This window comes from Coregonus lavaretus (genome assembly GCF_964263955.1).
Source record: "Coregonus lavaretus genome assembly, contig: HAP1_SCAFFOLD_6084, whole genome shotgun sequence".
NCBI classification, from domain to species: domain Eukaryota; kingdom Metazoa; phylum Chordata; class Actinopteri; order Salmoniformes; family Salmonidae; genus Coregonus; species Coregonus lavaretus.
Genome location: NW_028162772.1, coordinates 5,718 through 32,449, shown reverse-complemented (window position 1 = coordinate 32,449; position 26,732 = coordinate 5,718). Strand labels below are relative to the sequence as shown.

Genomic DNA, 26,732 nt, shown 5'->3' with positions numbered 1-26,732 from the left:
TTTTCTTTTCATTATACAGAAAGTCAACCAAATCCTCTCTCAATGCAAATCTTTCCAACACCCCTCGATAACCACCAAGCCTTGGTGTGAAATAGAACATTGTCGTGCTCTGATCCCATATCTCCACATAGTTTTGAGAACAGGTGTGCACGCAGTGGATGTGGTTTGATGTACACTGAAAAAATATATAAATGCAACATGTAAATTGTTGGTCCCATGTTTCATGAGCTGAAATAAAAGATCCTAGAAATTTTCGATATGCACAAAAAGCGTATTTCTCTCAAATTTTGTGCACAAATTTCTTTACATCCCTATTAGTGAGCATTTCTTCTTTGCCAAGATAATCCATCCACCTGACAGGTGTGGCAAATCAACAAGCTGATTAAACAGAATGATAATTACACAGGTGCACCTTGTGCTGTGGAAAATAAAAGGGCACTATAAAATGTGCAGTTTTGTCACACAACAAAATGCCACAGATGTCTCAAGTTTTGAGGGAGCGTGCAATTGGCATGCTGACTGCAGGAATGTCAACCAGAGCTGTTGCCCTAGAATTGAATGTTAATTTCTCTACCAAAAGCTGCCTCCAATGTTGTTTTAGAGAATTTGGCAGTATGTCCAACTGGCCTCACTACCGCAGACCACGTGTAACCACGCCAGCCCAGGACCTCCACATCTGGCTTCTTCACCTGCGATATCGTCTTAGGGGGGCTGAAACTCAGTAAAATCTTGCGTTTATATTTTTGTTCAGTATAGTTTACAATCGAAGATACCTGCTTCAGTATATCTCTGAGCTCTGTGCTCAGCTCTTTTGCCACCAGTTGCTCTCGGTGTATCATACAATGCATCCATTTGGCAAAGGGAGACACATTCATAACTAGAGTGCAGAGGCCTGCCTGCCGTCCCGCCATAGATGGAGCCTATAGTGCAAAAGCCCACCAATAGATTCCATGGAATCTGTTTTTAGTCAATATAGCTACGCACCACACTGAACATCCCATGTGCCGTAGAAAAATATATACACTTTTTTTTTTTTTCATTTAGCAGACGCTCTTATCCAGAACGACTTACAGGAGCAATTATGGTTAAGTGGCTTGCTCAAGGGCACATCAACAGATTTTTCACCTAGTCGGCTCGGGGCTTAGAACCAGCGACCTTTCGGTTACTGGCACAACGCTCTTAACCACTAAGCTACCTGCCGCCCCTACATTGTAGAATAATAGTGAAGACATCAAAACTATGAAATAACACATATGCAATCATGTAGTAACCAAAAACGTATTAAACAAATCAAAATATATTTTATATTTTCTTCAAATAGCCACCCTTTGCCTTGATGACAGCTTTGCACACTCTTGGCATTCTCTCAACCAGCTTCACCTGGAATGCTTTTCCAACAGTCTTGAAGGAGTTCCCACATATACTGAGTACTTGTTGGCTGCTTTTCCTTCACTCTGCGGTCCGACTCAGCCCAAACCATCTGAATTTGGTTGAGGTCGGGGGATTGTGGAGGCCAGGTCATCTGATGCAGCACTCCATCACTCTCCTTCTTGGTAAAATAGCCCTTACACAGCCTGGAGATGTGTGGGTCATTGTCCTGTTGAAAAACAAATGATAGTCCCACTAAGCCCAAACCAGATGGGCAAATAGTCTGGGTAGCCATTTGATTAGATGTTCAGGAGTCTTATGGCTTGGGGGTAGAAGCTGTTTAGAAGCCTCTTGGACCTCCAGTACCGCTTGCTGTGCGGTAGCAGAGAGAACAGTCTATGACTAGGGTGGCTGGAGTCTTCCTCTGACACCGCCTGGTATAGAGGTTCTGCATAGTAGGAAGCTTGGCCCCAGTGATGTACTGGGCCGTACGCACTACCCTCTATAGTGCCTTGTGGTCGGAGGCCGAGCAGTTGCATACCAGGCAGTGATGCAACCAGTCAGGATGCTCTCGATGGTGCAGCTGTAGAATCTTTTGAGGATCTGAGAACCCATGCCAAATCTTTTCAGTCTCCTGAGGGGGAATAGGTTTTGTCGTGCCCTCTTCACGACTGTTTTGGTTGCTTGGACCATGTTAGTTTGTTGGTGATGTGGACAGCAAGGAACTTGAAGCATTCAACCTGCTCCACTACAGCCCCGTCGATGAGAATGGGGGCGTGCTCGGTCATCTTTTTTTTTTCCTGTAGTCCACAATCATCTCCTTTGTCTTGATCACGTTGAGGGAGAGGTTGTTGTCCTGGCACCACACTGCCAGGTCTATGACCTCCTCCCTATAATAATAATAATAATATGCCATTTAGCAGACGCTTTTATCCAAAGCGACTTACAGTCATGTGTGCATACATTTTTACGTATGGGTGGTCCCGGGGATCGAACCCACTACCTGGCGTTACAAGCACCATGCTCTACCAATTCAGCTACAAAGGACTGTCTCGTCGTTGTTGGTGGTCAGGCCTACCACTGTTGTGTCATCAGCAAACTTAATGATGGTGTTGGAGTCGTGGCTGGCCATGCAGACATGGGTGAACAGGGAGTACAGGAGGGGACTGAGCACGCACCCCTGAGGGGCCCCAGTGTTGAGGATCAGCGTGGTAGATGTATTGTTACCTACCCTTACCACCTGGCGGCGGCCAGTCAGGAAGTCCAGGATCCAGTTGCAGAGGGAGGTGTTTAGTCCCAGGGTCCTTAGCTTAGTGATGAGCTTTGAGGGCACTATGGTGTTGAACGTTGAGCTGTACTCAATTAATAGCATTCTCACATAGGTGTTCCTTTTGTCCAGGTGTGAAAGGGCAGTGTGGAACGCAATAAAGATTGCATCATCTGTGGATCTGTTGGTGCGGTACGCAAATTGGAGTGGGTCTAGGGTTTCTGGGATAATGGTGTTGATATGAGCCATAACCAGCCTTTCAAAGCACTTCATGGCTACAGACGTGAGTGCTACGGGTCGGTAGTCATTTAGGCAGGTTACCTTAGTGTTCTTGGGCACAGGGACTATGGTGGTCTGCTTGAAACATGTTGGTATTACAGACTCAGACAGGGAGAGGTTGAAAATGTCAGTGAAGACACTTGCCTGATGGTCAGCGCATGCTCGGAGTACACGTCCTGGTAATCCGTCTTGTGAATGTTGACCTGTTTAAAGGTCTTACTCACATCGGCTACGGAGAGCGTGATCACACAGTCGTCCGGAACAGCTGATGCTCTCATGCATGTTTCAGTGTTACTTGCCTTGAAGCGAGCATAGAAGTAATTTAGCTCGTCTGGTAGGCTCATGTCACTGGGCAGCTCGCAGCTGTGCTTCCCTTTGTAGTCTGTAATAGTTTGCAAGCCCTGCCACATCCGACGAGCGTCGGAGCCGGTGTAGTACGATTCGATCTTAGTCCTGTATTGACGCTTTGCCTGATTGATGGTTCGTCAGAGGGCATAGCGGGATTTCTTGTAAGCTTCCGGGTTAGAGTCCCGCTCCTTGAAAGCGGCAGCTCTACCCTTTAGCTCAGTGCAGATGTTGCCTGTAATCCATTACTTCTGGTTGGGGTATGTACGTACAGTCACTGTGGGGACGACGTCATCGATGCACTTATTGATGAAGCCAGTGACTGATGTTGTGTACTCCTCAATGCCATCGGAAGAATCGCGGAACATATTCCAGTCTGTGCTAGCAATACAGTACTGTAGCTTAGCATCTGCTTCATCTGACCACTTTTTTATTGACCGAGTCACTGGTGCTTCCTGCTTTAGTTTTTGCTTGTAAGCAGGAATCAGGAGGATTTAATTATGGTCAAATTTGCCAAATGGAGGGCAGGGGAGAGCTTTGTATGCGTCTCTGTGTGTGGAGTAAAGGTGGTCTAGAGTTTTTTTCCATCTGGTTGTACATTTAACACGCTGATAGAAATTAGGTGAAACGGATTTAAGTTTCCCTGCATTAAAGTCCCCGGTCACTTGGAGCGGCGCCTCTGGATGAGCGTTTTCCTGTTTGCTTATGGCCGTATACAGTTCATTGAGTGCAGTTTTAGTGCCAGCATCGGTTTGTGGTGGTAAATAGACAGCTACAAAGACTATAGATGAAAACTCTCTTGGTAGATAGTGTGGTTTACAGCTTATCATGAGATACTCTACCTCAGGCGAGCAAAACTTTGAGACTTCCTTAGATATCGTGCACATGCTGTTGATTACAAATATACATACACCGCCACCCCTTGTCTTACCAGAGGCTGCTGTTCTATCCTGCCGATACAGTGTATAACCCGACAGCTGTATGTTATTCATGTATTTGTTCAGCCACGACTCGGTGAAACATAAGATATAACCGTTTTTAATGTCCCGTTGTTAGGATATTTGTGCCTGTATTTCGTCCACTTCATTATCAAGTGATTGTAAGTTGGCCAATAGCATCGATGGACAAAGGCAGATTAGCCACTCGTCGCCGACTCCTTACCAAGCACCTCGATCTCCTTCCGCGATATCTCCTTTTCTTTCTACTGCGGATGACGGAGATGAGGGCCCTGTCGGGTGTCTGGAGCAAATCCCTCTCGTCTGACTCATTAAATACAAATTATTTGTCCAGTTCAAGGTGAGTAATGGCTGTTCTGATGTCCAGAAGCTCTTTTCTCGCATAAGAGACAGTAGCAGCAACATTATGTACAAAATAAGTTACAAACAATGCGAAAAAACACACAAAATGCACGGTTGGTTAATAGTCCATAAAACGGCAGCCATCCCCTCCGGCGCCATCTTCTATCACACAGTCTCCTCTGAACATTTGATGTTGAGATGTGTCTGTTACTTGAACTCTGTGAAGCATTTATTTGGGCTGCAATTTCTGAGGCTATTAACTCTCATGAACTTATCCTCTGCAGCAGAGGTAGCTCTGGGTCTTCCATTCCTGTGGCGGTCCTCATGAGAGCCAGTTTCATCATAGCGCTTGATGGTTTTTGCGACTGCACTTGAAGAAAATTTTCCGGATTGACTGACCTTCATGTCTTAAAGTAATGATGGACTGTCGTTTCTCTTTGCTTATTTGAGCTGTTCTTGCCATAATATGGACTTGGTCTTTTACCAAATAGGGCTATCTTCTGTATACCACCCATACCTTGTCACAACACAACTGATTGGCTCAAACGCATTAGGAAGGAAAGGCACCCCTGTTTTGACCGGTAGTGTATTCATATTAATTTTTTTCTTCAGGATTTTAGAAATTCTCCCGCGACTCCATTTTCTTATCAGACCCCTAGTTTGGGAACTGCTGCCCTAGAGGGTCTCAAATCCAGGTCTCCAGCCCGTAGGCAAACTCACTAACCACTGCTCCAATAGGGTTTATCTTGGGAGGAGGTCGTAATGAGCCCACCTAGGCAATGCTCTTTACTCTTCAGTCCAATACTATTATTAAGAAGAAGACTACTGGATACTCACTCTAGGACGTCTCTGTTGAAGGGCTTCTTGCTGTTTCCCAGGAACTCTCCAATCATCTGCCTGCTCAGGCCCTTCCTCTGAAGCAGGAAGTGAGCCACACCTATGGGCGTGTCCGGGATGAAACCTCGCGAGATCAGGAACTGGAGACCCTTATCAGGGTTACTGACAGAGAAGAAGAAAGAGGAGGAGAAATGAGATATTAAAATCCCCTTAATTTGGGTCAATATCATACAGTACATCAATCCTTCACATTTCATTCCCTCACATATCAATGAGACAGTGTGGAGACCGGCAGAGAGTGGTAGGGAGAGGAGAGAGTAGGGGGTGGGGGAGAATGCTGAAGGAGATTATTATTTGTGAGACCCCTGTTAGCTAAACAAGTTCCAAAATCACATACCAAGACTATGAAGATCAAAAGGTGTCACATATAGCTTGAAATGCATTCTCACCACTGACAGCACTAATAGTGACTTCTCCCAGTAATAAAACAACCCACAACATCAGTGTGTGTCTGTACTGTATGTGTGTGAGTGTGTGAAAGAGACCATTTAATGACCACCAGGTAAGTAGAATACATGATAACTAGTCTCCGTTCTCTTTCAAAGACTCCGTACAATTAGAGCCCTTTGTAAATGAGCCCAGATAAGGGAGGCACTAGTGTCCCAAAATAAACAATCAAAATGATACATGGCGTTAATGGCAGAGTTGTAATGACAGTCTGGTGTGGAGGCTAGCGGTGATACATGGCGTTAATGGGAGTGTCTTAATGACAGTCTGGTGTGGTGGCTAGCGGTGATACATGGTGTTAATGGGAGTGTCTTAATGACAGTCTGGTGTGGTGGCTAGCGGTGATACATGGTGTTAATGGGAGTGTCTTAATGACAGTCTGGTGTGGAGGCTAGCGGTGATACATGGCGTTAATGGGAGTGTTGTAATGACAGTCTGGTGTGGAGGCTAGCGGTGATACATGGCGTTAATGGCAGAGTTGTAATGACAGTCTGGTGTGGAGGCTAGCGGTGATACATGGCGTTAATGGGAGTGTCTTAATGACAGTCTGGTGTGGTGGCTAGCGGTGATACATGGTGTTAATGGGAGTGTATTAATGACAGTCTGGTGTGGTGGCTAGTGGTGATACATGGCGTTAATGGGAGTGTCTTAATGACAGTCTGGTGTGGTGGCTAGCTGTGATACATGGCGTTAATGGGAGTGTTGTAATGACAGTCTGGTGTGGTGGCTAGCGGTGATACATGGCGTTAATAGCAGTGTTGTAATGACAGTCTGGTGTGGTGGCTAGCGGTGATACATGGCGTTAATAGCAGTGTCGTAATGACAGTCTGGTGTGGAGGCTAGTGGTGATACATGGCGTTAATGGGAGTGTCTTAATGACAGTCTGGTGTGGTGGCTAGCGGTGATACATGGCGTTAATGGGAGTGTCTTAATGACAGTCTGGTGTGGTGGCTAGTGGTGATACATGGCGTTAATGGGAGTGTTGTAATGACAGTCTGGTGTGGTGGCTAGCGGTGATACATGGCGTTAATAGCAGTGTTGTAATGACAGTCTGGTGTGGTGGCTAGCGGTGATACATGGCGTTAATGGGAGTGTCTTAATGACAGTCTGGTGTGGAGGCTAGCGGTGATACATGGTGTTAATGGGAGTGTCTTAATGACAGTCTGGTGTGGTGGCTATCGGTGATACATGGCGTTAATGGGAGTGTCTTAATGACAGTCTGGTGTGGTGGCTAGTGGTGATACATGGCGTTAATGGGAGTGTCGTAATGACAGTCTGGTGTGGTGGCTAGCGGTGATACATGGCGTTAATAGCAGTGTTGTAATGACAGTCTGGTGTGGTGGCTAGCGGTGATACATGGCGTTAATGGGAGTGTTGTAATGACAGTCTGGTGTGGAGGCTAGCGGTGATACATGGCGTTAATGGCAGAGTTGTAATGACAGTCTGGTGTGGAGGCTAGCGGTGATACATGGCGTTAATGGGAGTGTCTTAATGACAGTCTGGTGTGGTGGCTAGCGGTGATACATGGTGTTAATGGGAGTGTATTAATGACAGTCTGGTGTGGTGGCTAGTGGTGATACATGGCGTTAATGGGAGTGTCTTAATGACAGTCTGGTGTGGTGGCTAGCTGTGATACATGGCGTTAATGGGAGTGTTGTAATGACAGTCTGGTGTGGTGGCTAGCGGTGATACATGGCGTTAATAGCAGTGTTGTAATGACAGTCTGGTGTGGTGGCTAGCGGTGATACATGGCGTTAATAGCAGTGTCGTAATGACAGTCTGGTGTGGAGGCTAGTGGTGATACATGGCGTTAATGGGAGTGTCTTAATGACAGTCTGGTGTGGTGGCTAGCGGTGATACATGGCGTTAATGGGAGTGTCTTAATGACAGTCTGGTGTGGTGGCTAGTGGTGATACATGGCGTTAATGGGAGTGTTGTAATGACAGTCTGGTGTGGTGGCTAGCGGTGATACATGGCGTTAATAGCAGTGTTGTAATGACAGTCTGGTGTGGTGGCTAGCGGTGATACATGGCGTTAATGGGAGTGTCTTAATGACAGTCTGGTGTGGAGGCTAGCGGTGATACATGGTGTTAATGGGAGTGTCTTAATGACAGTCTGGTGTGGTGGCTATCGGTGATACATGGCGTTAATGGGAGTGTCTTAATGACAGTCTGGTGTGGTGGCTAGTGGTGATACATGGCGTTAATGGGAGTGTCGTAATGACAGTCTGGTGTGGTGGCTAGCGGTGATACATGGCGTTAATAGCAGTGTTGTAATGACAGTCTGGTGTGGTGGCTAGTGGTGATACATGGCGTTAATGGGAGTGTCTTAATGACAGTCTGGTGTGGAGGCTAGCGGTGATACATGGTGTTAATGGGAGTGTCTTAATGACAGTCTGGTGTGGTGGCTATCGGTGATACATGGCGTTAATGGGAGTGTCTTAATGACAGTCTGGTGTGGTGGCTAGTGGTGATACATGGCGTTAATGGGAGTGTCGTAATGACAGTCTGGTGTGGTGGCTAGCGGTGATACATGGCGTTAATAGCAGTGTTGTAATGACAGTCTGGTGTGGTGGCTAGCGGTGTTAAACTCAGCGTCAGGAGGTGACAACCATTACAATTATAAAACCCATAGGCAGACATTCATCAATATTAATTTCCCTTTACTGAGTCATTCCATTCATTAACAATGATTACACAGCTCGAGAACACTGCTAAACTGTAGAGGACGCTCTCCTGAACTACAATGGTGCTCTTGAACGCAGCGCGTGAGGGCTCCTATGAAGAACACTTTATAAAAGATGGTAATAAACATGTAGGAGATGACAGAGTTATGGTGTGTGTGTGTGTGTGTGTGTGTGTGTGTGTGTGTGTGTGTGTGTGTGTGTGTGTGTGTGTGTGTGTGTGTGTGTGTGTGTGTGTGTGTGTGTGTGTGTGTGTGTGTGCGGGGGGGGATAATACCGCTACCGCACCCTACAATCTACACCATCCTTAGTATAGCACAGTTCACAAACACAAGAAGGTACACACACACGCATGCAAACACACACACGCACGCACACAACCGCACGCCCACACACACACACTCCTCTTTTATAACATAAGTGTTCTTCACACATACAGTATATACACACACACAATAATACACACACTTTCTGTATTAACACACACAGCACAACGGTTACATAAGACAGCCATGTCTAATGGGCTTATTCAGGGAGAGAGAGAGAGAGAGAGAGAGAGAGAGAGAGAGAGAGAGAGAGAGAGAGAGAGAGAGAGAGAGAGAGAGAGAGAGAGAGGAGAGGGAGATAGAGAGAGAGAGAGAGAGAGAGAGAGAGAGAGAGAGAGAGAGAGAGAGAGGGAGAGAGAGAGAGAGAGGGAGAGAGAGAGGGAGATGGAGAGAGAGACAGAGTGAGAGAGAGAGGGAGAGGGAGAGAGAGAGAGAGAGAGAGAGAGATCTGCAGCCCAGACAGGCCCAGCTGTGGTGCTGAAAGGACAGCTCCCCGCTCCCTGCAGACTAACAGAGAGGCTCTGTATATGAGGACAGAAGGGAGAGGGACGACTAGTCTCAGCTTAACCAAATGGAGCCTTTTTCACACACTCAAAGATACACACACACACACACACACATACACACACACAGACAGACACAAATATATAAAAATATACACACGTTTGCATCAAAACCCTGGTTAGCATCGATATTCAACCATGTCAATATCATTCCCCACCCTCCATCCTTCCTCCCTCTGTAAAAGTGAATTGAGGTTTATGGTCCTAATACAGTTTAACGGTCAGCACTCTCTATGGTCAATGGTCTGATAGCGCCGGTCAGTTTCATTCCACCAGTAAAACCGATGGTTTTATGACAGGTGAACGGCCCCGGCACTCATCTGTGGGGCACACCAAATAGATCTCGCCACCTATTCATTGTCCTGATACAGAGAAGGTGTAGTGAAAGGTTCTGCGGACTGGTAGCCTTTCTGTCCCCATTTTTCTGAGAGGGCGATTAAGGAGAGCTTCGCTGGAGTACATCCACCTTCACTGACAAAACCTTCTTGCTACTGACATGGGAATACTCTGTATACAAGGCAATATCGGCTAGCTAGAGGACTCTTCTTGCTCATGGTTGGTTGAGACTTTACCACAATATACGTCGGAGAGGGAAACTTTGAATTGTTTGTGGAGTGTTAGCTGATTTCTGCCCTAAGAAGTCCTTCTATTTGTTCAGACAGACACATTTACAGCACCACACAAACCACACAAACATGCAACAAACCCACACATAATTTACTACATTCCCACAGGCATGGACAAACACACACACACACACACACACACACACACACACACACACACACACACACACACACACACGCACACACACACACACGCATGCAAATCAAATCAAATCAAATGTTATTGGCCACATGCGCCGAATACAACAGGTGCAGACATTACAGTGAAATGCTTACTTACAGCACTTAACCAACAGTGCAAATATTTTTAATAAAAAAGTAAAATAAAACAACAACAAAAAAGTGTTGAGAAAAAAAAGAGCAGAAGTAAAATAAAATAACAGTAGGGAGGCTATATATACAGGGGGGTACCGGTGCAGAGTCAATGTGCGGGGGCACCGGCTAGTTGAGGTAGTTGAAGTAATATGTACATGTGGGTAGAGTTAAAGTGACTATGCATAAATAATTAACAGAGTAGCAGCAGCGTAAAAATATGGGGTGGGGGGGCAGTGCAAATAGTCTGGGTAGCCATGATTAGCTGTTCAGGAGTCTTATGGCTTGGGGGTAGAAGCTGTTGAGAAGTCTTTTGGACCTAGACTTGGCACTCCGGTACCGCTTGCCGTGCGGTAGCAGAGAGAACAGTCTATGACTAGGGTGGCTGGAGTCTTTGACAATTTTGAGGGCCTTCCTCTGACACCGCCTGGTATAGAGGTCCTCGATGGCAGGAAGCTTGGCCCCAGTGATGTACTGGGCCGTACGCACTACCATCTGTAGTGCCTTGCGGTCGGAGGCCAAGCAGTTGCCATACCAGGCGGTGATGCAACCAGTCAGAATGCGCTCGATGGTGCAGCTGTATAATTTTTTGAGGATCTGAGGACCCATGCCGAATCTTTTCAGTCTCCTGAGGGGGAATAGGCTTTGTCGTGCCCTCTTCACGACTGTCTTGGTGTGTTTGGACCATGATAGTTTGTTGGTGATGTGGACATCAAGGAACTTGAAGCTCTCACCTGTTCCACTACAGCCCCGTCGATGAGAATGGGGGCGTGCTCAGTCCTCTTTTTTTTCCTGTAGTCCACAATCATCTCCTTTGTCTTGGTCACGTTGAGGGAGAGGTTGTTATCCTGGCACCACACGGCCAGGTCTCTGACCTCCTCCCTATAGGCTGTCTCATCGTTGTCGGTGATCAGGCCTACCACTGTTGTGTCGTCGGCAAACTTAATGATGGTGTTGGAGTCGTGCCTGGCCATAAAGTCATGGGTGAACAGGGAGTATAGGAGGGGACTGAGCACGCACCCCCGAGGGGCCCTCGTGTTGAGGATCAGTGTGGCAGATGTGTTGTTACCTACCTACCTACGGCCCGTCAGGAAGTCCAGGATCCAGTTGCAGAGGGAGGTGTTTAGTCCCAGGATCCTTAGCTTAGTGATGAGCTTTGAGGGCACTATGGTGTTGAATGCTGAGCTGTAGTCAATGAATAGTATTCTCACGTAGGTGTTTCTCTTGTCCAGGTGGGAAAGGGCAGTGTGGAGTGCAATAGAGATTGCATCATCTGTGGATCTGTTGGGGCGGTATGCAAATTGGAGTGGGTCTAGGGTTTCTGGGTTAATGGTGTTGATGTGAGCCATGACCAGCCTTTCAAAGCACTTCATGGCTACAGACGTCAGTGCTACGGGTGGGTAGTCATTTAGGCAGGTAATCTTAGTGTCCTTGGGCACGGGGACTATGGTGGTCTGCTTGAAACATGTTGGTATTACAGACTCAGTCAGGGACATGTTGAAAATGTCAGTGAAGACACTTGCCAGTTGGTCAGCACATGCTCGGAGTACACGTCCTGGTAATCCGTCTGGCCCTGCGGCCTTGTGAATGTTGACCTGCTTAAAAGTCTTACTCACATCGGCTACGGAGAGCGTGATCACATAGTCATCCGGAACAGCTGGTGCTCTCATGCATGCTTCAGTGTTGCTTGCCTCGAAGCGAGCATAGAAGATGTTTAGCTCGTCTGGTAGGCTTGTGTCACTGGGAAGCTCGCGGCTGTGCTTCCCTTTTGTAGTCTGTAATAGTTTTCAAGCCCTGCCACATCCGACGAGCGTCAGAGCCGGTGTAGTACGATTCAATCTTAGTCCTGTATTGACTCTTTGCCTGTTTGATGGTTCGTCGGAGGGCATAGCGGGATTTCTTATAAGCGTCCATAAGGAAAGTTACTGGAGAGCTCTCTCTGTGTTCCTTGCCCCAGGTTGCCCCTCTGGTGAGTTGGACAGGTTCTGATCTACTGTGTCAATTAGTCCTGACATAGCACCCAACCCCTGTAGCTCCTCAAACACACACACACACACACACACACACAACTCTTCTCACATCTTTTATTCATCAGCCACTGAGGCTTGTCCATTTCCGAGCGTGAGAGAGAAGTGTCTACACATGCGGACAGCCCCACCTGACACACACACACACTTTATCTAGTGTTTACGCTGAATCCTCAATGCTGCTACTCCATCAAAGCTCAACAGTAAGTGCTGTGGGCTGGCAGCAGAGCATAAGGAGAGGATATATACATATAAAGTAGAGATAATCCATTAGGACAACAGAGACATTATGGACATATGATAGAGAGAATCCATTAGGACAACAGAGACATTATGGACATATGATAGAGAGAATCCATTAGGACAACAGAGACATTATGGACATATGACAGAGAGAATCCATTAGGACAACAGAGACATTATGGACATATGACAGAGAGAATCCATTAGGACAACAGAGACATTATGGACATATGATAGAGAGAATCCATTAGGACAACAGAGACATTGTGGACATATGACAGAGAGAATCCATTAGGACAACAGAGACATTATGGACATATGATAGATAGAATCTTAGATTGGTTCCTTAGAAAATCTCCTTTCTCTCAGCAGGAAACCGTAACCTATAGTTAACCCACGTATATGATGATGTAACACAGTGCCCCAGTAGTAGCAATGTCCTTGACGTGTCCTTTCTCTCTCTCTCTCTCGCTCTCTCTCTCTCTCTCTCTCTCGCTCTCTCTCTCTCTCTCTCTCTCTCTCTCTCTCTCTCTCTCTCTCGCTCTCTCTCTCTCTCTCTCTCTCTCTCTCTCTCTCTCTCTCGCTCTCTCTCTCTCTCTCTCTCTCTCTCTCTCTCTCTGTTTATCTCTGTTTGTCCTGCTATTGTCCATCTGTACTTATCAACAGAAGGTAAGCATTTCTATTCTATCCTCACTTCAGGAGAAAACTCTTATCAGTCCCTCTCAACCTCAAATCCGTAACCGTTCTCTCCAACCCTACCTCCTTTTATGGCTAGTTGTGCAGACCACATGCTGAGAGACAAGCGCACACACACACACATACACACACTCACATGCACACACACATTTTCACACATACACACACGCACACACACACACACACACACACAAACACACTACTTATTACCTCACCTGCCTCCCTCTGCTCTCTCTTTCGTTCTCTGTGCAGGGTAGTGCAGACCACCTGCTGTGACACACACACACACACACACATGCACACACACATGTAAACACACACACACACACACACATAGCCCTCTCACTCCACCTGGCCTGAGCCGCTGCACTGCATTAAGGGGATAAGAGAGGACAGGCTCCCTTCACCGTCTCTCTTAATGATCCGTTATGTGACTCACCTCACCCTTAAACTCTCCTCTCCACTTCTCCTTCCTCACCCATAAACTCCCCCGCCGTTCTGCTCACTACGCCAAATGTTTAAATGTCTCCCCTTTTAGATGGGGGAGGCAGAAAGAGTTGGGAGAGGGAGGGGTGCAGGGAGCAGGGAGCAGGGGGAGGCTGTCTTAGCCCAGAGCACACCAGGGCCTGCTTAGGATGCAAGAGGGGCACAGCTCAGGAGTTAGAGGGAGGATATGAAACTGCTGGAACTAATAAACCTGATTTCCTCTTTTTTTCTACCCTTCCCTTTCCTTCCCTCTCTCTATCTCTCTCTCTCTCACCCTCCATCCCCCTCTCTCTCTGTCAGCATGCCTTCCGGTTTTTATCTTTCAAGTTGCGTGATTAGCAGTGGAAAGGGTTGGGGGGTGGAGGAGCGTGGATATTACGAGGTTTGGATTTGTCACTGCGAGAAAACTTTCCTCAAAGTCAAAGAGAAAAATCTTGAAGTGGCACAATGGTGGCTTTTCAAAAACACAATCGTCATAAAATAGCACTTTTTGAGCTATTTACCATATGTGTGGAATATTCGCAGCCTTTCATGACAAACAAATTACAAATGTAAAAGAAGGCTGGCAGAAATAGACATGCAAACCCATACTCGCTCTGTCACCAATGCCGGTTGGCAATCACACAATGAAAAGGTTACGGAATCATTGAAATCCAAATCTATTCCTGAGCTATTGCGGTCTATTCACAGCTCGCTAGTATATATAAACAGGATATTAGCCATATTAGCTCTTCCTAAGATAGTCTATACATAGACAGGATATTAGCCAGGTTAGCTCTTCCTAAGATAGTCTATACAGACAGGATATTAGCCAGGTTAGCCAAATTAGCTTTCCTTAGCATATTACATGAGATACTACTAGCCAGGTTAGCTGAATTAGCTCAACAAACCATACCTCTGCATTTGAGTGAAGAGTGAGAGAAGGACAAAATAAAAAGGGATGTGCCTTCTGTAAATGACATAACTAGGGTTAAATTCCGAATTTCCTGCTTATTTCCTCCTGATTTTTCCATTTTTTAGAGAAAAAAATGAGTGTTAGCTGAACTCTGTCAGACACTGCGATGATAGGGCATTTTTTAGCAAGCATATGCACCTGGAGTCCCCAGTGACTCAGCACTCAGCTCCGAGGACCCCTCGCCTGCTACTCATTCCACCACACTGCACCATTACTTCCAGCCCAACGAACATTCATTACGAGTTAGGAGTTAGGAACATCCAGTATGTTGGATACTTCTGATATTTTGGATGTGGGGAAAAAATCGCACTAGTGAAGGGTAAAAGGGAGTGAGGAAGAGGGAAATGTTTTGAGAACCCAATGTTCTCAAAACTTTTCAGGCCATTTCCCATGGCCCGAATTCCCTCAGTGGCCTGGAACTTTTAATTACATCCTCCACTTGCAACGGAATTGCTAATGAGGAATTTGGGCCTTGGATGGTTGCCATTATTCTTAGGATCCACCCCTTTTGTACTCTGACTGATTGGTTCCATCTAGGCAGTCACTGGCTTGAACCATTTTCTTCAAAGAGGGGTAGCCCGGACCCTTGAGGATACTCCCATGGTAGGAGGTTAATTGCGTGACAAGGAGTCTTCTCCTTTCAGAGATATTTCCAGGTGTGCTGTTTGCTCCCCCCACTGCTCCCCCCTCCAGCCGCCCCCTGCCGTGTACCCATAATGCATCTGTCAGGCGCTTGTCTTGGGAGTCCTTATCTGGGCTTGACTTAGTCACCTCTCACTAGGCAGAGTGAATGGCAGAACAGGAATTGAATTCTAAAATGGACTGAGCACAGCAGTCAAAAGGTAAAAGAAGGAGAATTTAAATTGAAAATGTATCTTCTGCTGCTTGGGAGGTGGGGCTGAGCTGAGGAGTGGGCTGAGCTGAGGAGTGGGTATGGTTGCTGAGTTGAATGCAGAGTGAAGTGTTCAGTGCTGCTGGATTAAAAGCATATGATAGGAGGGGATCATTTTACTCTGGCACAGATCCTGAATTCTTCTGCACACTACCCTATAACACCAGTAGTAATTGTGAATCTCAAACTTGCTAATGACTTGAGTCTCATGTAGATGGAAATATCCTGCAAGAACTTCAATATTATCATATATTAAAAGTATGATAATTCACACTCGATTTGTGTTAACACAGCTTTGATGCCACAGATCTCAACAGCATATGACTGAATTAATCTTGAAGGAGGATTTGGACACTGATTCAAAAGGGAGATGTTTGGTCACAGTTGCCAAGCATGCTTATCTTCTGTAATCTATTTGTATTCAGTATAATAATGGTAGGAGGTGCAAAATACTGAAAATGCAATTTCATGAGTAATCACAAAATGTATGCGTTAGATTAGCATAATTGCGTGCATGCATATATTTAATGAATGAATGTGCTTTAAATGTATCCCTAGGATAATCTTGGTGTTTTCCGTATACTTTCAAAAGATATCAGTTGGGGGGAATATAGGATTTTCATACGGTCTATGGAAGTGAAATCGCTTTAAACATCCATCAGAAATGTCATATAAATAACATGAATTATAAACAAGGTGCTGGGAATAGTTTCAGATGAGTAAACTCAGAACAACCTTGCAAATACTGTTATTTCTCTCTCTCTCTCTCTCTCTCTCTCTCTCTCTCTCTCTCTCTCTCTCTCTCTCTCTCTCTAATTTCTCTCTCTCTCTCTCTCTCTCTAATCTCTCTCTCTCTCTCTAACTCTCTTAACTCTCTCTCTCTCTGTCTCTCTCTCTCTAATCTATCTCTCTCTCTCTCTCTCTCTCTCTAATCTCTCTCTCTCTCTCTCTCTATCTCTCTGTCTCTCTCTCTCTCTCTCTCTCTCGCTCTCTCTCTCTCTCTGTCTCTCTCTCTCTCTAATCTCTCTCTCTCTCTCTAATCTCTCTATCTCTCTCTCTAACTCTCTCTCTCTCGCATCTCTCATCTCTCTCTCTCGCTCTCTCTCTGTCTCTCTCTCTCGCTCTCTCCCTCTCTCTCTCTCTCTCTCTCTCTCTCTATCTCGCTCTCTCTCTCTCTAATATCTCTATCTCTCTAATCTCTCTCTCTCTCTCTCTAATCTCTCTCTCTCTCTCTCTCTCTCTCTGTCTCTCTCTCTCTCTCTCTCTCTCTCTCTCTCTCTCTCTCTCTCTCTCTCTCTCTCTCTCTCTCTCTCTCTCTCTCTCTCTCTCTGTCTCTCTGTCTCTCTCTCTGTCTCTCTCTCTCTGGATTTATCTCATTTCGTCTTTCCAATGCGTTTTGAGAAGGAGAGGCGAGAGGATGTGAAGAATCTAGGAAAGATGATTAGAAAATGTGCCTCCTTCTCTTTTTATCCCACTCCTTACATATAGTTGAAGTCGGAAGTTCATAAAACTAGTTTTTCAACGACATCTACTTTGTGCATGACACAAGTAATTTTTCCAACAATTGTTTACAGACAGATTATTTCACTTATAGTTCTCTGTATCACAATTCCAGTGGGTCAGAAGTTTACATACACTAAGTTGACTGTGCCTTTAAACAGCTTGGAAATTCCAGAAAATGATGTCATAGCTTTAGAAGCTTCTGATAGGCTAATTGACATCATTTGAGTCAATTGGAGGTGTACCTGTGGATGTATTTCAAGGCCTACCTTCAAACTCAGTGCCTCTTTTTGCTTGAAAATCAAAAGAAATCAGCCAAGACCTCAGAATTTTTTTTTTGACCTCCACAAGTCTGGTTCATCCTTGGGACCAATTTCCAAACACCTGAAAGGTACCACGTTTATCTGTACAAACAATAGTACGCAAGTATAAACACCATGGGACCACGAAGCCGTCATACCGCTCAGGAAGGAGACGCGTTCTGTCTCCTAGAGATTAACGTACTTTGGTGCGAAAAGTGCAAATCAATCCCAGAACAACAGCAAAGGACCTTGTGAAGATGCCGGAGGAAACAGGTACAAAAGTATCTATATCCACAGTAAAACAAGTCCTATATCGACATAACCTGAAAGGCCGCTCAGCAAGGAAAAGCCACTGCTCCAAAACCGCCATAAAAAAGCAGACTACGGTTTGCAACTGCACATGGGGACAAAGAGCATACTTTTTGGAGAAATGTCCTCTGGTCTAATGAAACAAAAATATAACTGTTTGGCCATAAGGATCATCGTTATGTTTGGCGGATAAGGGGGGATGCTTGCAAGCCGAGGAACACCATCCCAACCGTGAAGCACAGGGGTGGCAGTATCATGCTGTGGGGGGTGCTTTGCTGCAGGAGGGACTGGTGCACTTCACAAAATAGATGGCATCATGAGGAAGGAAAATTATGTGGATATATTGAAGCAACAACTCAAGACATCAGACAGGAAGTTAAAGCTTGGTCGCAAATGGGTCTTCCAAATGGACAATGACCCCAAGCATACTTCCAAAGTTGTGCCAAAATGGCTTAAGGACAACAAAGTCAGGGTTTTGGAGTGGCCATCACAAAGCCCTGACCTCAATACTATAGAACATTGGTGGGCAGAACTGAAAAAGTGTGTGCGAGCAAGGAGGCCTACAAACCTGACTCAGTTACACCAGCTCTGTCAGGAGGAATTGGCCAAAATTCACCCAACTTATTGTGGGAAGCTTGTGGAAGGCTACCCAACCGTTTGACCAAGTTAAACAAAGGCAATGCTACCAAATACTAATTGAGTGTATGTAAACTTCTGACCCACTGGGAATGTGATGAAAGAAATAAAAGCTTAAATAAATAATTCTCTCTACTATTATTCACTATTTCACATTCTTAAAATAAAGTGGTGATCCTAACTGACCTAAGACAGTGAATTTTTACTAGGATTAAATGTCAGGAATTGTGAAAAACTGAGTTTAAATGTATTTGGCTAAGGTGTATGTAAACTTCCGACTTCAACTGTACATGTTGTTTCATTCTTTTTCTCTGTCATTCTCATTCTATCATTAGTTCACGTTTTCATTCCACTCTTTTCATTTCTCTCCCATATTCTGTAATCGCTCTATCTTTCTTTCTACCTCTCTCATTCGCTCTGTCTTTCTTTTCTCCCTCTCTCTGGGAGATACAGTGTAAAGGAGAGGAGCCCTAGACACCTCTTCATCCTGTTCCCTCCTCCTCAAACAGCAGAGAAAGTGCTGGTCCAGCTCTTTTAGTCTGTCCGGAGAGCCCCATTAAGCCTTCTGATCTCGCATGGGTTTTTTACAAAGACACCCGCACTTAGTGTGTGTGTGTGTGTGTGTGTGTGTGTGTGTGTGTATGTGTGTGTATGTATATTTGTGTATGTGTGTGTGCATTGTGTGTGTATTTGTGTGTGTAATTGTGTGTGTGTGTGTATTTGTGTGGGGTGTGGTTATTTGTGTGTGTGTGTGGGGGAGACGTATATTTGTGTGTGTGTATATATATTTGTGTACGTGTATGTGTATATTGTGTGTGTGTGTGTGTGTTTATATTTGTGTGTGTGTTTATATTTGTGTGTGTGTGTATGTATGTGTATGTGTGTGGCTGCTGTGATGATGCTGCAGCATCTGAGCTCTCACGTGGAGGTAGAGAGGAAAACACTGCCTGTTCGTCTCACTTTCTCTCTCATGTTCTCTCTATCCATCTCTGCAGCTCTCTCCCAATCTCCTTATCCCCCTCTCTCCACCACCTTCTCCCTCACGCTCCCTCTACCATTCTCTCGACCTCTTGTTCTCGGTGGTTCACAGATGCTCCGTGCTAAAATAAACTATTAGTGGACAATATAGAGACATCCTTTAATGACCACGTCTGTGGTATTCTAATCTAGGGATCATGGCATAGTCTCTCCCTCTCCAGGCTTATCTTGGCTTATGTGGATATGGACCATACAGGGGGAGCGGAGCCAGCCGCAGATAAAAGAGAAAAGCTATTTTGGGCGCAAAGACAAACAGAAGGTGACAGGCGCTCTGCAGAACAGAGGCAGTTAACCACAGCTGCAGGGAGGGAGAGCAAGTGGGGAGAAAAAAGGAGGAGAGAGAGAGAGGGGCAGATGGAGTAAATAGAGAATGATATGTTAAGTGAGAGAGATGTAAATAGAGAATGATATGTTAAGTGAGAGAGATGTAAATAGAGAATGATATGTTAAGTGAGAGAGATGTAAATAGAGAATTATATGTTTAGTGAGAGAGATGTAAATAGAGAATGATATGTTAAGTCAGAAAGAGAGAAAGACAGAGAGAAAGAGAGAGAGAGAGAGAGAGAGAGAGCAAGAGAGAGAGAGAGAGAGAGAGAGAGAGAGAGAGAGAGAGAGAGAGAGAGAGAGAGAGAGAGAGAGAGATGAGAGAGAGAGAGAGAGAGAGGGGGGGGGGCAGATGGAGTAAATAGAGAAAGATATGTTAAGTGAGAGAGATGTAAATAGAGAATGATATGTAAAGTCAGAAAGAGAGAAAGACAGAGAGAAAGAGAGAGAGAGAGAGAGAGAGAGAGAGAGAGAGAGAGAGAGAGAGAGAGAGAGAGAGAGACAGAGAGAGAGAGAGAGAGAGAGAGAGAGAGAGAGAGAGAAAGAGAGAGAGAGAGAGAGAGAGAGAGAAGCAGATGGTGTAAATAGAGAAAGATATGTTAAGTCAGAAAGAGAGAGAGAAAGAGAGAAAGACAGAGAGAAAGACAGAGAAAGAGAGAGATGCAAGCTGAGAGCAGTGAAAATCATTGAGAAAATTACAAAAGATACTTCCCTTTTTTAAATTGGCAGAACTGAAGAGCCAGCTTCATTGTTTCTCATATTTTTTTAAGCATCCTTGTAATGAAGTGCTGTCTCATGATGAGATCCATTATTATAAACCCCCACCCCTATGTGTGTGTGGGTGTATGTGTGTGTGTGTGTGTGTGTGTTGTGTAATTGTTTGTCCATGGATGCATTTTTTTCAGTTCACTCCCATTTGCCAATCCCTGGCTAGATGTAAGCAATAGCATCATCACCCAATGTCCCCGATATTGCTTTCACCAACCCAGTCTGGGTGAGGAGCGAATGGTTGGGTACTCACACATTGAAGAGGTTGAGGCCGATGCGGTAGAGGCGCTTGCGCATGACGTCGGTTGAGAGCATGGGCGACTTGCAGCTGGCCGGGTTCTCGCAGTGGTAGCGCGGCAGGCTGAGGATCATGGCCTGCAGGGCCTCCTTGGATGAGGCCTCCGATGCCGAACGTGCCTCTGTGGATGTGCTGTTACTGCTGCTTATCTGCTCTGAACTGGTTTCAGCCGTCTCCGAGCCGCTCTGCTTGGCCTCCAGGGCCTCGGTGGATGGGGATCCCACCGAGGGTGCACCACCCTGGGGTTGAGGTGGCTGGATGGGCTGGACAACCACCTCCGGGGTCTGGGGGTTGGCTAGTTTGTCCAGGGGGGTCAAGGGGGGTTGCTGGCCCTCCTCCTCCTCCTCCTCCTCCAGCTCCTCTTCACTGGGCGGGGGCGCAGGGAAGTCGGCGTCCTGCCCGTCTCCTTCTATCACTAGTTCCGGGGGCGGAGGGGACTCATGGGGAGGGACAGGAGGGTCTGTGGGTTCGGCGGGGACCTCTTCAGGGGGAGGAGGGGAGGGTATTTTAGGTGGTGATGGCGGGGTGGCGGTGGGCATGGTGGGGGTGGTGGCTGCGCCCCCCTGCTGCTGCTGGACGCAGTTTCCCATGGAGACAGAGGCTGATGACTCCATGACGGAGGACGACATGCGGAAGTTCTGATTGTCGATTTGAACGGTCACGTCGCGGAAGGCCATCAGCAGCTTGCTGGCGCTGCGGGGCAGGTCGCCTGGATTCTCCCCACCTGACATGCTCTGGAGAAAAGCCTGGTCCAACCCTCCTCCTCCAACCTCCCCTCCTCCCCCGGCCCCGGCCGCACTGAAGGACTCGGCACTGAACTGGTAGGCCCCTCCTTCCTGGAGGGAGCACATGGTCTTCAGGCTCCAGTTGCTGAGTGCGTCATCGATGGACTTGGCCAGCGACTGCACCTGCTCTGTGAATGAGTCCTCCAGGTCGGTCAGGGTGCCGCCCACTGTGGCGGGCAGTGATGGCGAGCGCACCAGGGGGATACCTGCCAGGCTGCAGCCTTCGGCCAGCGCCCGCTCGGCGGAGAAGCCCTCAGCGTTCTGCACGCGCACCTTGCGCATGGAGATGCGCCGCGGCAGGCGACTCTCCAGCAGGGAGTTGCGGATCTTCTCGAAGTTCTTGCTGAGCTGGTACTGGCGGAAGGCGGTCTGGATCTTGGTTGCGGCGCGGCGGGAGATGAGGTGGCCGCCGTATTTGTGCTCTAACATTTCGATCTGGAAAACACGGAGGAGAGGGAGACAGGAGAGGTATGAGTGAAACTGGGCTGCTTGGATATTTGAATGCTACATGCAGCAGATGACAGTACAAGGAAGTTGGGTAACAAAACATTCTATGACATGAAGAGGTGATTTCGCTGTAGGCAAAGGAGATAAAAGCAGGGAGAAAACACAAACACAAAGCACATAAATAATACCACTTAGCACTTGTTCAAGATGAACAAGATGCTGTCTCTACACACCAGCATCCACATTCACAAACACATGCCCTGAATACCTCTTCTTTAAATGGCCAAAAATACAATGGACTAATGAATGAGATAGTATAAAATACCCTCCTTTATGTTCCACTCAAATAAGGCTACAGTTACTCCAAATGACAAGAGGTGACCATGGCGACCATTGAAACACAATGACATAGATTGGGTCTAATACAAATGGACATTAACCTGAACATGTACAGCACCTTACAAAAGTATTTATCCCCCGTGACGTTTTTCCTATTTTGTTGCATTACAACCTGTTATTTAAATTGATTTTTATTTGGATTTCATGTAATGGACATACACAAAATAGTCAAAATTGGTGAAGTGAAATGAATAAAATAACTTCTAAAAAATAAATTATGGAAAAGTGGTGCGTGCATATGTATTCACCCCCTTTCCTATGAAACCCCTAAATAAGATATGTTGCAACCAATTACCTTCAGAAGTCACAGAATTAGTTAAATAAAGTCCACCTGTGTGCAATCTAAGTGTCACATGATCTGTCACATGATCTCAGTATATATATACATGTTCTGAAAGGCCCCAGAGCCTGCAACACCACTAAGCAAGGGGCACCACCAAGCAAGCAGCACCATGAAGACCAAGGAGCTCTCCAAACAGGTCAGGGACAAAGTTGTGGAGATGTACAGATCAGGGTTGGGTTATAAAAAAATATCCGAAACTTTGAACATCCCACGGAGCACCATTAAATCCACTATTAAAAAATTTAAAGAATATGGCACCACAACAAACCTGCCAAGAGAGGGCCGCCTACCATGCACGCATGACTGTAAGTCGCTTTGGATAAAAGCGTCTGCTAAATGGCATATTATTATTATTATTATAAAACTCACGGACCAGGCAAGGAGGGCATTAATCAAAGTGGCAACAAAGAGACCAAAGATAACCCTGAAGGAGCTGCAAAGCTACACAGCGGAGATCTGTCCATAGGACCACTTTAAGCCATACACTCCACAGAGCTGGGCTTTACGGAAGAGAGGCCAGAAAAAAGCCATTGCTTAAAGAAAAAAATAAGCAAACACGTTTGGTGTTCGCCAAAAGCCATGTGGGAGACTCCCCAAACATATGGAAGAAGGTACTCTGGTCAGATGAGACTAAAATTGAGCTTTTTGGCCATCAAGGAAAACGTTATGTCTGGGGCAAACCCAACACCTCTCATCACCCCGAGAACACCATCCCCACAGTGAAGCATGGTGGTGGCAGCGTCATGCTATGGGGATGTTTTTCATCGGCAGGGACTGGGAAACTGGTCAGAATTGAAGGAATGATGGATGGCGCTAAATACAGGGAAATTCTTGAGGGAAACCTGTTTCAGTCTTCCAGAGATTTCAGAATGGGATGGAGGTTCACCTTCCAGCTGGACAATGACCCTAAGCATACTGCTAAAGCAACACTTGAGTGGTTTAAGGGGAAACATTTAATGTCTTTGAATGGCATAGTCAAAGCCCAGACCTCAATCCAATTGAGAATCTGTGGTATGACTTAAAGATTGCTGTACACCAGCGGAACCCATCCAACTTGAAGGAGCTGGAGCAGTTTTGCCTTGAAGAATGGGCAAAAATCCCAGTGGCTAGATGTGCCAAGCTTATAGAGACATACCCCAAGAGACTTGCAGCTGTATTTGCTGCAAAAGGTGGCTCTACAAAGTATTGACTTTGGGGGGGGGGGGGGGGGGTGAATAGTTATGCACGCTCAAGTTTTCTGTTTTTTTGTTTTATTTCTTGTTTGTTTCACAATAACAAATATATTGCATCTTCAAAGTGGTAGGCATGTTGTGTAAATCAAATGATACAAACCCCCCAAAAATCCATTTTAATTCCAGGTTGTAAGGCAACAAAATAGGAAAAATGCCAAGGGGGGTGAATACTTTCGCAAGCCACTCTACATGCAAATGTTAAGGTTACAAAAATGGTGCTTATATTTGTCCAATGTCACACATACAATGTGTGTGAATTGGAAATGTGTTTTTTGCTGTCGCAACTCCCCCTGAGATACCCTCAGAGAGTGGGGTCAGGGATAGGGTCTTCAGCAGCATGGTGTTATATAGTAGAGTGGGGTCAGGGATAGGGTCTTCAGCAGCATGGTGTTATATAGTAGAGTGGGGTCAGGGATAGGGTCTTCAGCAGCATGGTGTTATATAGTAGAGTGGGGTCAGGGATAGGGTCTTCAGCAGCGTGGTGTTATATAGTAGAGTGGGGTCAGGGATAGGGTCTTCAGCAGCATGGTGTTATATAGTAGAGTGGGGTCAGGGATAGGGTCTTCAGCAGCATGGTGTTATATAGTAGAGTGGGGTCAGGGATAGGGTCTTCAGCAGCGTGGTGTTATATAGTAGAGTGGGGTCAGGGATAGGGTCTTCAGCAGCATGGTGTTATATAGTAGAGTGGGGTCAGGGATAGGGTCTTCAGCAGCGTGGTGTTATATAGTAGAGTGGGGTCAGGGATAGGGTCTTCAGCAGCATGGTGTTATATAGTAGAGTGGGGTCAGGGATAGGGTCTTCAGCAAGAGATGCTGATAGTAAATGATCTTGGTAGAAAAAAGGCATATTTAGGAGAGGGAGAAAAACGTGTTACTATCTGCATCATATCTGAGTGGCCAAACCGTTCATTGCCTTCAATTAATCAGAACCACTATCTGTGGGTGCGATTGAGATGCACACTTCTCTCTCTACTACACTGAATCATCTGAAAGCTATTAATTGGGCCTGGAAATAAATGACTGTGAGACAAAGATAGAAGACAGAACTGAGGCAGTTCTGATTTGATTTGGGAAGGGATAAAATAATGTATGGAACCTTTCCCCACTCTCTTCACAGAACAATCAGAGTCTGAATATCTCTGAGAGCTGTGAGAATTCTAGATATTTCTTGAGTTTCTTTGCATTTGATGGCTGTGGCAATATCTGGCCTATGGATGTGTCAGTTATACCTTCTTCAGTTAAACTAACTGGGTCAACCCTTTACACTCTCCTATGGGTTGATCTCTCCAATGCTCTCTGAGAACATAGAGAATGTGGTGCTATTCTCCATCTTGCCACTAGGTTGCCGACATATGTGTGTCTGCTCAGTTGAGGACTTGAGCCGGTGACAGGATCCGGAACAGATATGGACACAAGGATTAAGTCTGTTCACGTCAAATGTCCCCCTGTGGCTCAAAGGCAATTGGGTGAATGGTTTTAGAAGGGATTGCGGGGCCACCAGGGGATCAACGTGTGACTTTCAATCGCTAATCTCCCTCTGTAGTCCCAAGCAAAGTCACCTGCCTCCTATGGACTTCTGTGGGGAAGAACAGATAGCCAGGCAATAATGCCCACTAGGCTTTGCAATTTGCGATAAGTGGGGTGGCTGCAGCATGATGCAATCTCGCCCCATTGTCATTTGGAGAACTCCATCCCTTAGAAAGGCTCTTTAGAAAACCAAAATGACACTGAGAAATCCATCTTATCGGCTCCCTTTTACATTGCACTGCAGCGAGGCCTCTGTGAGAAAGGGAAGAGATGCTGGGAGAATATTAAGGTCGTTCTGAATGAGCCCGGCACTTTTATCTATAGTCTATAGACTCTCTGCAGCATCTCACATTGAGAACGTCACTTTCTCTTTCCCGCAGACCGGGATCGGGCCTTGCCTTGGATATTCATCACTTTTTATCTATCTGGAATGTTCCGACAGATGGAACTTTGAGTACACACTCAATATGACAAAGTCAGCTTCGTCACTCTGCTGACTTCACCTGGACAGAATGGGGAGGCTTAAAAAGACAGTTAAGGTAATAACCACGACCCATCACTCAGAAAGGTGTCGCTCGTCCAAACGAATTACAGAAAGAATGTCTGAGGCAGAGGTAGCCTTGGATCTGAACCAGGAGCTTGGAGGGGGCTGCGTTTGATTAAAGGCAGCAGTTTGGCTTGTTTGTTTTGCCTTCTGAATGAGTTGGTAGGGGACGGCGCATAAAGAATTTAGGTCATGTCACAGCTTTATCTGAGCCTGTATCTCTCTGATACACTCTGCCATCTCCATTAGACACTGAGAGCCTGGGTGAGCAGGATAGAGAGATGGTGGGATGGAGGGAGGCAGGGGAAGGTGGGTAGTGGAACTAAAAGAGGTAGACTGAGGGGCAATGGAGATACGGTAGAGCAGGGCTCTCCAACCCTGTTCCTGGAGAGCTACCGTCCTGTAGGTTTTCACTCCAACCCTAACCTGATTCTAATAATTAGCTGGTTGATAAGCTGAATTAAGTTAGTTACAACTGGGGTTGGAACGAAAACCTACAGGAGGGTGGATCTCCAGGAACAGGGTTGGAGAGCCCTGTGGTAGAGGTATAAAGCAGGAAAGGGGAAAACAG

The 26,732-nt window shown here is 46.1% G+C and overlaps 1 protein-coding gene across 1 annotated transcript; it reads right to left on the bottom strand.

Moving 5' to 3' along the window:
* Window positions 1-5,394: 5,394 nt before the first annotated feature.
* Window positions 5,395-22,099, bottom strand: LOC311118870 (IQ motif and SEC7 domain-containing protein 3-like; the record flags this gene model as incomplete). The annotated part of the gene is made up of 2 exons (XM_084193635.1): window positions 5,395-5,556; window positions 20,841-22,099. Coding segments are annotated over 2 exons (1,421 nt in total), but the record flags the coding sequence as incomplete, so codon positions are not given.
* Window positions 22,100-26,732: the final 4,633 nt, after the last annotated feature.